We start from the raw sequence: 12,033 nt of genomic DNA, 5'->3' as shown, positions 1-12,033 counted from the left end.
GTTCGTTACTGTTAGGGTTAGTAACCATTAGGGTTAGTTGCCATTAGGGTTAGTTACTGTTAGGGTTAGTTACCGTTAGGGTTAGTTACTGTTAGGGTTAGTTAATGATAGGGTTAGTTACTGTTAGGGTTAGTTACTGTTAGTAACCATTAGGGTTAGTTACTGTTAGGGTTAGTAACCATTAGGGTTAGTTACTGTTAGGGTTAGTAACCATTAGGGTTAGTTACCGTTAGGGTTAGTTTCCATTAGGGTTAGTTACTGTTAGGGTTAGTAACTGTTAGGGTTAGTTACTGTCAGGATTAGTAACCATTAGGGTGAGTTACTGTTAGGGTTAGTTACTGTCAGGGTTAGTAACCATTAGGGTTAGTTACTGTTAGGGTTAGTTACTGTTAGGGTTAATTACTGTTATGGTTAATTACTGTTAGGGTTAGTTACTGTTAGGGTTAGTAACCGTTAGGATTCGTTACTGTTAGGGTTAGTTATTGTTAGGGTTAGTTATTTTTAGAGTTAGTAACCATTAGGGTTAGTTACTGTTAGGGTTAGTAACTGTTAGGGTTAGTTACTGTTAGGGTTAGTTACTGTTAGGGTTAGTTACTGTTAGGGTCAGTTACTGTTAGGGTTAGTTACTGTTAGGGTTAGTTACTGTTAGGGTTAGTTACCGTTAGGGTTAGTTACCGTTAGGGTTAGTAGCTGTTAGGGTTAGTTACTGTTAGGGTTAGTTACTGTTAGGGTTAGTTACCGTTAGGGTTAGTTACTGTTAGGGTTAGTTACTGTTAGGGTTAGTTACTGTTTGGGTTAGTTACTGTTAGGGTTAGTAACCATTAGGGTTAGTTACTGTTAGGGTTAGTTACTGTTAGGGTTAGTAACCATTAGGGTTAGTTACTGTTAGGGTTAGTTACTGTTAGGGTTAATTTCCATTAGGGTTAGTTACCGTTAGGGTTAGTTACTGTTAGGGTTAGTAACCATTAGGGTTAGTTACTGTTAGGGTTAGTTACCGTTAGGGTCAGTTACTGTTAGGGTTAGTTACTGTTAGGGTTAGTAACCATTAGGGTTAGTTACTGTTAGGGTTAGTTACTGTTAGGGTTAGTTTCCATTAGGGTTAATTACCGTTAAGGTTAGTTACTGTTAGGGTTTGTTACTGTTGGGGTTAGTTACGGTTAGGGTTAGTAACCGTTAGGGTTAGTTACTGTTAGGGTTAGTTACCATTAGGGTCAGTTACTGTTAGGGTTAGTTACTGTTAGGGTTAGTAACCGTTAGGGTTAGTTACTGTTAGGGTTAGTTACTGTTAGGGTTAGTTACTGTTAGGGTTAGTAACCATTAGGGTTAGTTACTGTTAGGGTTAGTTACTGTTAGGGTTAGTTACTGTTAGGTTAGGGTTAGGGTTAGTTACTGTTGGGGTTAGTTACGGTTAGGGTTAGTAACCGTTAGGGTTAGTTACTGTTAGGGTTAGTTACTGTTAGGGTTAGTAACCGTTAGGGTTAGTTACTGTTAGGGTTAGTTACTGTTAGGGTTAGTAACCGTTAGGGTTAGTTACCGTTAGGGTTAGTTAATGTTAGGGTTAGTTACTGTTAGGGTTAGTTACCGTTAGGGTTAGTTACTGTTAGGGTTAGTTACTGTTAGGGTTAGTTACTGTTAGGGTTAGTAACCATTAGGGTTAGTTACTGTTAGGGTTAGTTACTGTTAGGGTTAGTTACCGTTAGGGTTAGTTACCGTTAGGGTTAGTTACCGTTAGGGTTAGTTACTGTTAGGGTTAGTTACTGTTAGGGTTAGTAACCATTAGGGTTAGTTACCGTTAGGGTTAGTTACTGTTAGGGTTAGTTACCGTTAGGGTTAGTTATTGTTAGGGTTAGTTACCGTTAGGGTTAGTTACTGTTAGGGTTAGTTACTGTTAGGGTTAGTAACCGTTAGGGTTAGTTACTGTTAGGGTTAGTTAATGTTAGGGTTAGTTACTGTTAGGGTTAGTTACTGTTAGGGTTAGTTACTGTTAGGGTTAGTAACCATTAGGGTTAGTTACTGTTAGGGTTAGTTACTGTTAGGGTTAGTTACTGTTAGGGTTAGTTACCGTTAGGGTTAGTTACCGTTAGGGTTAGTTACTGTTAGGGTTAGTTACTGTTAGGGTTAGTTACTGTTAGGGTTAGTAACCGTTAGGTTTTAAATGTTACATGTGTATGGATGTCAAGTCAATATAGCAGTGTTGTGTTATGTTGTTTAAGATTGTGCAATATGTTTTACGTCCGTGAATAAAAAAAATACTGAAAATAAAATTCCATGGAAAACAAGAATGCCACTGGACGCTAAAACGCAAGCTAAAAACCAACAAATGAATGCGATAGTGAATGCAATAGAAAATCAACTGTGTTTTGTGAGACAAATTACACATCTGAATCTTTGGGAGCGCAGCTTGTGTGCTGCTATTCAAGTAGCATGGCTAAGTATCTGCGTGGTGACAGACTGACGAATGTAATGTCCTTTACTTTGATGCATGTTTGTATTATGTTCACAGCTGCAGTATAATGAGCTGAATATATAATGTCATAATCTATCCGAAACAGGCCTCTCTTCTCTAATGATTTATCTGCATTTTGCGGGCGAATCCTAACTTTCACTTAAGTAACGTTTTCACTTAGTCTCCATTGACATCAATGCATGACTAAATGGAAGTTAGGATTTGCCCCTTTTTAAGAAAGCATTCATAGACATCAATAGAACTCAACATCCTCTTACTGGCTATCTAGCAATAACTTCCACCTGGTGTATGCAGTTAATACAGTATGTATTACATCAATAAAACAAAATCCCCAAATAAAAGTAAGCATGTTAGTGAATAAACATCAGACAACATTAGTTCAAAACAATATGTTATCATCATTAGTAAAAACTGCCTGTTACAAACGCCTCATGTTGTCTGTTATAACAACTACCTGTTACAAACCCCTCATGTTGTCTGTTATAACAACTACCTGTTACAAACCCCTCATGTTGTCTGTTATAACAACTACCTGTTGTCTGTTATAACAACTACCTGTTACAAACCCCTCATGTTGTCTGTTATAACAACTACCTGTTACAAACCCCTCATGTTGTCTGTTATAACAACTACCTGTTACAAACCCCTCATGTTGTCTGTTATAACAACTACCTGTTACAAACCCCTCATGTTGTCTGTTATAACAACTACCTGTTACAAACCCCTCATGTTGTCTGTTATAACAACTACCTGTTACAAACCCCTCATGTTGTCTGTTATAACAACTACCTGTTACAAACCCCTCATGTTGTCTGTTATAACAACTACCTGTTACAAACCCCTCATGTTGTCTGTTATAACAACTACCTGTTGTCTGTTATAACTACCTGTTACAAACCCCTCATGTTGTCTGTTATAACAACTACCTGTTACAAACCCCTCATGTTGTCTGTTATAACAACTACCTGTTGTCTGTTATAACAACTACCTGTTACAAACCCCTCATGTTGTCTGTTATAACAACTACCTGTTACAAACCCCTCATGTTGTCTGTTATAACAACTACCTGTTACAAACCCCTCATGTTGTCTGTTATAACAACTACCTGTTACAAACCCCTCATGTTGTCTGTTATAACAACTACCTGTTACAAACCCCTCGTGTTGTCTGTTATAACAACTACCTGTTGTCTGTTATAACAACTACCTGTTACAAACCCCTCATGTTGTCTGTTATAACAACTACCTGTTACAAACCCCTCATGTTGTCTGTTATAACAACTACCTGTTACAAACCCCTCATGTTGTCTGTTATAACAACTACCTGTTGTCTGTTATAACAACTACCTGTTACAAACCCCTCATGTTGTCTGTTATAACAACTACCTGTTACAAACCCCTCATGTTGTCTGTTATAACAACTACCTGTTACAAACCCCTCATGTTGTCTGTTATAACAACTACCTGTTACAAACCCCTCGTGTTGTCTGTTATAACAACTACCTGTTACAAACCCCTCATGTTGTCTGTTATAACAACTACCTGTTACAAACCCCTCATGTTGTCTGTTATAACAACTACCTGTTGTCTGTTATAACAACTACCTGTTACAAACCCCTCATGTTGTCTGTTATAACAACTACCTGTTACAAACCCCTCATGTTGTCTGTTATAACAACTACCTGTTACAAACCCCTCATGTTGTCTGTTATAACAACTACCTGTTACAAACCCCTCATGTTGTCTGTTATAACAACTACCTGTTACAAACCCCTCATGTTGTCTGTTATAACAACTACCTGTTACAAACCCCTCATGTTGTCTGTTATAACAACTACCTGTTACAAACCCCTCATGTTGTCTGTTATAACAACTACCTGTTACAAACCCCTCGTGTTGTCTGTTATAACTACCTGTTACAAACCCCTCATGTTGATGACCTAAAAAATGGTAAATCCACTGTTACTGTCCAAACCAAGTCCTTGAGCAAAAGTCCCCATCATGCACTAGCCTGCTGCTCCATACAATACCAACTTCTAACATCAGCACACTATGTCTGACAAACACATTCTCCCGCTTTATTCATCTTATGAGACTGTTCTGGAAAGAAAATGACAGTCCGTTAGATTTTATTACATGTCAAATCTATATCTCCTCGTAGATTGCGGCTGTTGATTGTGCAGCCTTCAGTGATTTTGAATCCCAGGTTCACAGGTTGTGGGTGAAATGGTCGTTTGACCAGCTATGGCTGAAATGAGTGGTAATGTGTGTTAAGGTGCCATACTTTAGTTAGTATACCTGTGTCTTTAACTCGGACTCATCCTCCTGGTCCGACTGGCAGCATGGGAAGTACAGAGAGGAAATTTGATATCAAAACCGGAATACAACACACGTTATAGCTTACGAGAGGAACTATCAAATAACATCAGATATTGTTGAAATAGAAATGTGAAACCAAAGAACGTATGATTTCTACAAGAGGAGATGATAGTTGAGGTGACTAGTGACTACCCATGTTACAAACCTCCGTGGCTGTCAGTTCACCATCAACACCAGTGTCAGTCAGTTCAGTCTGTTTAGTAGTAACACAACAGCATGAGGAGAAAGAGAACCGTGGCTGTTAGGTTTGAGTATAGCATTTCCCAGAACTCATATTTACCTAAACATTAGGTAATCCTAAAAAGTAATCCTTCTAACCCCCCCCAAAAAAAATATATATAGATGTACTATTGTAAAGTGGTTGATCCACTGGATATCATAAGGTGAATGCACCAGTTTGTAAGTCGCTCTGGATAAGAGCGTCTGCTAAATGACGTAAACGTAAAATTAGCTATTAGCAAAAGTGGATGTGACAGTAAACTGTTTTCGGGGTAAAAAAAAAACAACAGGAAATGCATTAAAACATATTCAGATGACCTATGTCAACATAATATCATTAAACTACATTACAGATGACTCCACCAGCTTGAGGTCACTCTCCCGCCTTATGAATGTTCATCACGATTGCAATTAACGTTAGTAGTTTGACCTTTGGATTCTACTAAGAACCCTTATCCTAGGTAACTAGTAAGTACAGACATTACATCTGTCAAAGTTCATTCAGGTTAAGCTCCTTGTCATCAATTTGTTCACTAGAAAAAAGCCATTTTTATTTCTACATTTCAAATAGTCTGGCCCTGCCTTTCGCTGAGTGTTCTGGCACTGATCTGAAGTTGCCCCTCTGCCAGAGTACTGAAGGTTCAGGTCAGTTCTCCATTAGTGACTTATCAGGGACCTGCCTACCTGATAGAGAGAGTGGCAGAGCGTGAAAGCACAGGGCGTCATCCCCAGACAATGAGATTTGTGCTACTTCGCTACCCTAGAAGGAGAAAGGCCATCTGGCTCTAGTCTGTCTGACAGAAAAGCTTTGGCTGGCGCTAGCTACTTTCTACTCTTGGCTCGGGCAATAAACAGCTGTCATTTTCAGAGTGGAATCTGGGTACTCAGAGGAATTTATTATAGAATGCTCTCAGGGGTGGGCAAAGGACAGAGAGATATTTGATTGGGTGTGGAGAACTATACCTTGGTGTCGTGTCGAATGGGAGAGGTTGGACTTGGCAGAGAGATCTCAGTGGCTTTCGTGGTCTCATCCTCCTCCACCTCCACCTTCACCTCTACTTCCACCTCTACTTCCACCTCTACTTCCACCTCTACTTCCACCTCTTCCTCCGCCTTCCTCTCCTCCACCTTTTTCTCCGGTGTCACGGTGGTGATGAGGTCGCTCATGGCGATGCCCTTCGCCCTTCCGTATAGGTCCGAGCCCATCTCTGAAGCATGCACATAGACGCACATGCACGCACACGCACGGACACAAGCACGCACATACCCACACACACATACACACACACAGATCATTTTCCATTTAGGGAATTGTCATTTTCCTTTAACTGACGCAATATTGCAGGTCAGCGGGTTGGAGAGGTAATGCTAATGAGCTACAGTCTGTATCAGCATAGTCATCACAGCCATTGACTCAAGAGATACAGGAGATATTAAATCCCATTCTTGTTGATAATAACAAATAATAACATATTATCAACATCAGAGCTTTTCTATCAGATATGATCTGTAATTAAAGCAATATTCTGAAATCATTGTGTGGTTTGAAATGACAGCGCTAGCCCAGAGCATTTCATATACAAAAGTATGTGGACACCACCACAGCATACAATGATATTCTAGACAATTCTGTGCTTCCAACTTTGTGGCAACAGTCTGGGGAAGGCCCTGTCCTGTTTCAGCATGACAATTCCCCGCGCACCAAGCGAGGTCCATACAGAAATGGTTTGTCAACATCGGTGTGGAAGAATTTGACTGGCCTGCACAGAGCCCTGACCTCAACCTCATCAAACACCTTTGAGATAAATTGGAACGCCAACTGCTAGCCAGGCCTAATCGCCCAACATCAGTTGCCGACCTCACTAATGCTCGTGGCTGAATGGAAGCAAGTCCCTGCAGCAATGTTCCAACATCTAGTGGAAAGCCTTCCCAGAATAGTGGCGGCTGTTATAACAGCAAAGGGTGGAACAACTCCATATTAATGCCCATGATTTTGGAATGAGATGTTTGACGAGCAGGTGTCCACATACTTTAGTCTTATATAGATCATGTAGTGTAGCTGCTCATCGAATCTTATCAGCAGTATGATATTATACAACAATATCATCAAGAGTTTCAGGTAAAACAGTAAGCAACTACTGAAATACCAGGGTGCACATTTATGAGGAGAAAAGGCTTTTTCTGATTTGCTATCAGTTTCCATGCAGAGGTTTTTCTGATTGGTTGACTACTCTCATCATAAATGCTCTCTATTTACATCTTCTTAGACTGAAATGCTAAATCCCTGATAACATGTCATGTTTAAGCTCCTCTATACGCAGGCCTTACAAACATTCTTTAACTTACCGCAGCTTTGGAATTCTCCCCGTTGACTGGAAATCAAAGGCTCAAACTACTTGTTAAAGGCTCCTTTCACACACTGAAATATCAATCCAAAAACTACTGCATCAGGGTCTAAACGAGAAAGGAAATTCAAAGGTCTTGGATGTGCTGTTAAATGACAAATAAAAGGCTGCTCCAACGTTGCTATGACTCAGTTACAGATAAGAGAATGGACTGCATCCCTGTTGTGGACCCAAACACAGCTAAGAAGCTGTATTCTATCATTCAGCCAAGAAAAACACATATCCTAACCAATTTGAACTGTATCTAGGTTAACTTGTACCATCTCCCTACATCTGTGACGACACAGAAAGCACTCTGACTCCATGTTACGAGCTGGGAGAAAAAGTGAGTAATTGTCAAGTCTCCTTATAGATACGGGCCACATTAGCCAATAGCGGCCAAGCTAACACCACAAGGCGTTTTTTGTTTCTGCAAGTGAACAGTGAACAGCTGTGAAGCGAAGGCCATGGTGCATTCACATGCTAGGCGGGGAGCCCCCCAATCAGCACGGGAGCATGCAAGCCTGGTCAGCACTGAGGGGGGAGTCTCTAACAAAATACAAAACAAAATGGCCCCCGTCGAAAATAGGAAAAGGAAAGAAGCAGAAATGTGATAATTAGCTAGCAGGCATAGCTAGCAGGGGCTACATTTACTGTTAGCACGTACACAGACACACAGTGCATGATATCTACCTGTTGGTTTAGCGCCGTTAAAACTAGCAGGTGGTTCAATTCTCGGGGATACAGACTGGGGGGTATTCCTTTTGGGTGAACTCCTATTGGGTGAACTCCTATTGGGTGAACTCCTATTGGGTGAACTCCTACTGGGTGTACTCCTACTGGGTGTACTCCTTTTGGGTGTACTCCTATTGGGTGAACTCCTTTTGGGTGAACTCCTTTTGGGTGAAATCCTTTTGGGTGTACTCTGCGGAGCTGAGGAGGATTGCATAGAAATTCAATATTAACATGATGACATACTATTATTCAAATCTGAGCATTAGGGAGTCAGCTGAGCACTTGAGAGAATATTGTTGGTTTATATTATAATTGTGTAGAGATATTGACTATAGATTTGAATACATGAATGTTAAAGGATGTGTAGTTTGTGTCTGGTTCACAGTGTTATGGAAAGCCTCAGACTAAGAGATGGAGTTAAGTCTTACAGTGCTAGAGGATAGATACACTTTCGGATGGGAGGAGAACCAACTGTCAGACACTGAACTGGCTCCCATCAATGAGTAGTTGAGACATAAATATCAATGTTGCCTTTTCGGTCCAATCATAATGACGAGTCTGAATCTAATACGGCCCCGAGGAGGCTCATATTCATTTGGCACCACACCCAACTGGCAGTCTCTCTTCCACATCAGTTAGCTAGTGAAATTCCGCCAAAAGAGCTCGTCACCCCGAGATGAGACATCAGCTGGGGATGCCAGCTACAACAACATTTACATTCAAATGGACCGGTTTTCATCCACAGTTCTGATATGATAGTGACGGCCCACGCCGGCAATCAAGACAAAGACAGCTGGCTCACAGAGCTCTGGAGGGGGCATAAATAAAAAGAAAAAAACTATTCTCCAATTAATCAGTGAACGGGGCCGAACAGGGGAGAACCGGGGGTTACAGGGGAGGATGTGGAGAACAGGTTGGAACAGGGGAGAACGGGTGGGAACAGGGGGTTACAGGGGAGAACGGGGGAGAACGGGTGGGAACAGGGGGTTACAGGGGAGAACGGGGGAGAACAGGGGGTTACAGGAGAGAACGGGGGAGAACGGGTGGGAACAGGGGAGAACGTGGGGGAACGGGTGGGAACAGGGGGTTACAGGGGAGAACGGGGGAAGACAGGGGGTTACAGGGGAGAATGGGGGAGAACAGGGGGTTACAGGGAAACGGGAGGAGGGGGTTACAGGGGAGAACGGGGAGAACGGGTGGGACAGGGGGTTACAGGGGAGAACGGGGGAGAACAGGGGGTTACAGGGGAGAACGGGTGGGAACAGTTGGGAACAGGGGAGAACGGGTGGGAACAGGGGAGAACGGGTGGACCAGGGGAGAACGGGTGAGAACAGGGGAGAACGGGTGGGAACAGGGGAGAACGGGTGGGAACAGGGGAGAACGGGTGGGACCAGGGGAGAACGGGTGGGACCAGGGGAGAACGGGTGGGAACAGGGGAGAACGGGTGGGAACAGGGGAGAACGGGTGAGAACAGGGGAGAACGGGTGAGAACAGGGGAGAACGGGTGGGACCAGGGGAGAACGGGTGAGAACAGGGGAGAACGGGTGAGAACAGGGGAGAACGGGTGAGAACAGGGGAGAACGGGTGAGAACAGGGGAGAAAGGGTGAGAACAGGGGAGAAAGGGTGAGAACAGGGGAGAACGGGTGGGACCAGGGGAGAACGGGTGAGAACAGGGGAGAACGGGTGGGACCAGGGGAGAACGGGTGGGACCAGGGGAGAACGGGTGGGAACAGGGGAGAACGGGTGGGAACAGGGGAGAACGGGTGAGAACAGGGGAGAACGGGTGGGAACAGGGGATAACGGGTGAGAACAGGGGAGAACGGGTGGGAACAGGGGAGAACGGGTGGGACCAGGGGAGAACGGGTGGGACCAGGGGAGAACGGGTGGGAACAGGGGAGAACGGGTGGGACCAGGGGAGAACGGGTGAGAACAGGGGAGAACGGGTGGGACCAGGGGAGAACGGGTGGGACCAGGGGAGAACGGGTGGGAGCAGGGGAGAACGGGGGAGAACGGGTGGGAACGGGGGAGAACGGGTGGGAACAGGGGAGAACGGGTGAGAACAGGGGAGACAGGTGGGACCAGTGGAGAACGGGTGGGAACAGGGGAGAACGGGTGAGAACAGGGGAGAACGGGTTGGACCAGGGGAGAACGGGTGGGAACAGGGGAGAATGGGTGAGAACGGGTGGGAACAGGGGAGAACGGGGGAGAACGGGTGGGAACAGGGGATTACAGGGGAGAACGGGGGAGAACAGCGGGTTACAGGGGATAACGGGGGGAACAGGTGGGAACAGGGGATTACAGGGGAGAACGGGGGAGAACGGGGGAGAACTGGGGGTTACAGGGGAGAACGGGGGAGAACAGCGGGTTACAGGGGAGAACGGGGGAAGACAGGGGGTTACAGGGGAGAACGGGGGAGAACAGGGGGTTACAGGGGAGAACGGGGAGAACGGGTGGGAGGGGGTTACAGGGGAGAACGGGGGAGAACGGGGCCGAACAGGGGGTTACAGGGGAGAACGGGGGAGAACGGGTGGGACAGGGGGTTACAGGGGAGAACGGGGGAGAACGGGTGGGAACAGGGGGTTACAGGGGTGAACGGGGGAGAACGGGTGGGAACAGGGGGTTACAGGGGAGAACGGGGGAGAACAGGGGGTTACAGGGGAGAACGGGGGAGAACGGGTGGGAACAGGGGAGAACGGGGGAGAACGGGTGGGAACAGGGGATTACAGGGGAGAACGGGGGAGAACAGGGGGTTACAGGGGAGAACGGGGGAGAACAGGGGGTTACAGGGGAGAACGGGGGAGAACGGGTGGGAACAGGGGATTACAGGGGAGAACAGGGGAGAACAGGGGGTTACAGGGGAGAACGGGGGAGAACAGGGGGTTACAGGGGAGAACGGGGGAGAACAGGGGGTTACAGGGGAGAACGGGTGGGAGGGGGTTACAGGGGAGAACGGGGGAGAACGGGTGGGAACAGGGGGTTACAGGGGAGAACGGGGGAGAACGGGTGGGAACAGGGGGTTACAGGGGAGAACGGGGGAGAACGGGTGGGAACAGGGGGTTACAGAGGAGAACGGGGGAAAACGGGTGGGAACAGGGGGTTACAGGGGAGAACGGGGGAGAAACGGGTGGGACAGGGGATTACAGGGGAGAACGGGCGAGAACGGGGGAACACAGGGGGTTACAGGGGAGAACGGGGGAGAACGGGTGGGACAGGGGGTTACAGGGGAGAACGTGGGAGAACGGGTTGGAACAGGGGAGAACGGGGGAGAACGGGTGGGAACAGGGGAGAACGGGTGGGAACAGGGGAGAACGGGTGGGACCAGGGGAGAACGGGTGAGAACAGGGGAGAACGGGTGGGAACAGGGGAGAACGGGTGGGAACAGGGGAGAACGGGTGGGACCAGGGGAGAACGGGTGGGACCAGGGGAGAACGGGTGGGAACAGGGGAGAACGGGTGGGACCAGGGGAGAACGGGTGGGACCAGGGGAGAACGGGGGAGAAACGGGTGGGAACAGGGGAGAACGGGTGGGAACAGGGGAGAACGGGTGAGAACAGGGGAAAACGGGTGGGAACAGGGGAGAACGGGTGGGACCAGGGGAGAACGGGTGGGAACAGGGGAGAACGGGTGGGAACAGGGGAGAACGGGTGGGAACAGGGGAGAACGGGTGAGAACAGGGGAGAACGGGTGGGACCAGGGGAGAACGGGTGGGAACAGGGGAGAACGGGTGAGAACAGGGGAGAACGGGTGGGACCAGGGGAGAACGGGTGGGACCAGGGGAGGACGGGTGGGAACAGGGGAGAACGGGTGAGAACAGGGGAGAACGGGTGGGACCAGGGGAGAACGCGTGGGA

At 46.5% G+C, this 12,033-nt stretch overlaps 1 protein-coding gene and 1 long non-coding RNA gene across 10 annotated transcripts in view; both read right to left on the bottom strand.

Annotated features, from left to right (window-relative positions):
* Positions 1–12,033, bottom strand: part of LOC106579649 (protein 4.1) — a 114,991-nt gene that overhangs the window by 29,912 nt on the left and 73,046 nt on the right. For 6 of the 8 annotated variants that reach the window (XM_045702744.1, XM_045702739.1, XM_045702738.1 and 3 more), the window contains 4 exons: positions 8,142–8,381; positions 6,028–6,272; positions 4,991–5,038; positions 4,765–4,800 (listed from right to left, as the gene is read on the bottom strand). In XM_045702744.1, coding sequence (XP_045558700.1) covers positions 4,765–4,800; positions 4,991–5,038; positions 6,028–6,272; positions 8,142–8,381 — 569 coding nt within the window. The remainder of the gene's footprint in view (positions 1–4,764; positions 4,801–4,990; positions 5,039–6,027; positions 6,273–8,141; positions 8,382–12,033) is intronic. The other 2 variants (XM_045702743.1, XM_045702745.1) reach the window with 1 other exon arrangement.
* LOC123729032 (uncharacterized) lies at positions 2,056–4,755 on the bottom strand. 2 transcript variants are annotated; one of them, XR_006760796.1, is made up of 3 exons: positions 3,674–4,755; positions 3,394–3,611; positions 2,056–3,334 (listed from the first exon to the last, which is right to left on the bottom strand). It is a non-coding gene; the product is annotated as an uncharacterized lncRNA (long non-coding RNA). The 2 variants fall into 2 exon arrangements; XR_006760797.1 differs by having other exon boundaries at positions 3,394–4,008; positions 4,071–4,755.

The sequence above is a fragment of the Salmo salar genome, chromosome ssa19 (genome assembly GCF_905237065.1).
Source record: "Salmo salar chromosome ssa19, Ssal_v3.1, whole genome shotgun sequence".
In the NCBI taxonomy this organism is placed as follows: domain Eukaryota; kingdom Metazoa; phylum Chordata; class Actinopteri; order Salmoniformes; family Salmonidae; genus Salmo; species Salmo salar.
This window is presented reverse-complemented; position numbering and strand designations above follow the sequence as displayed.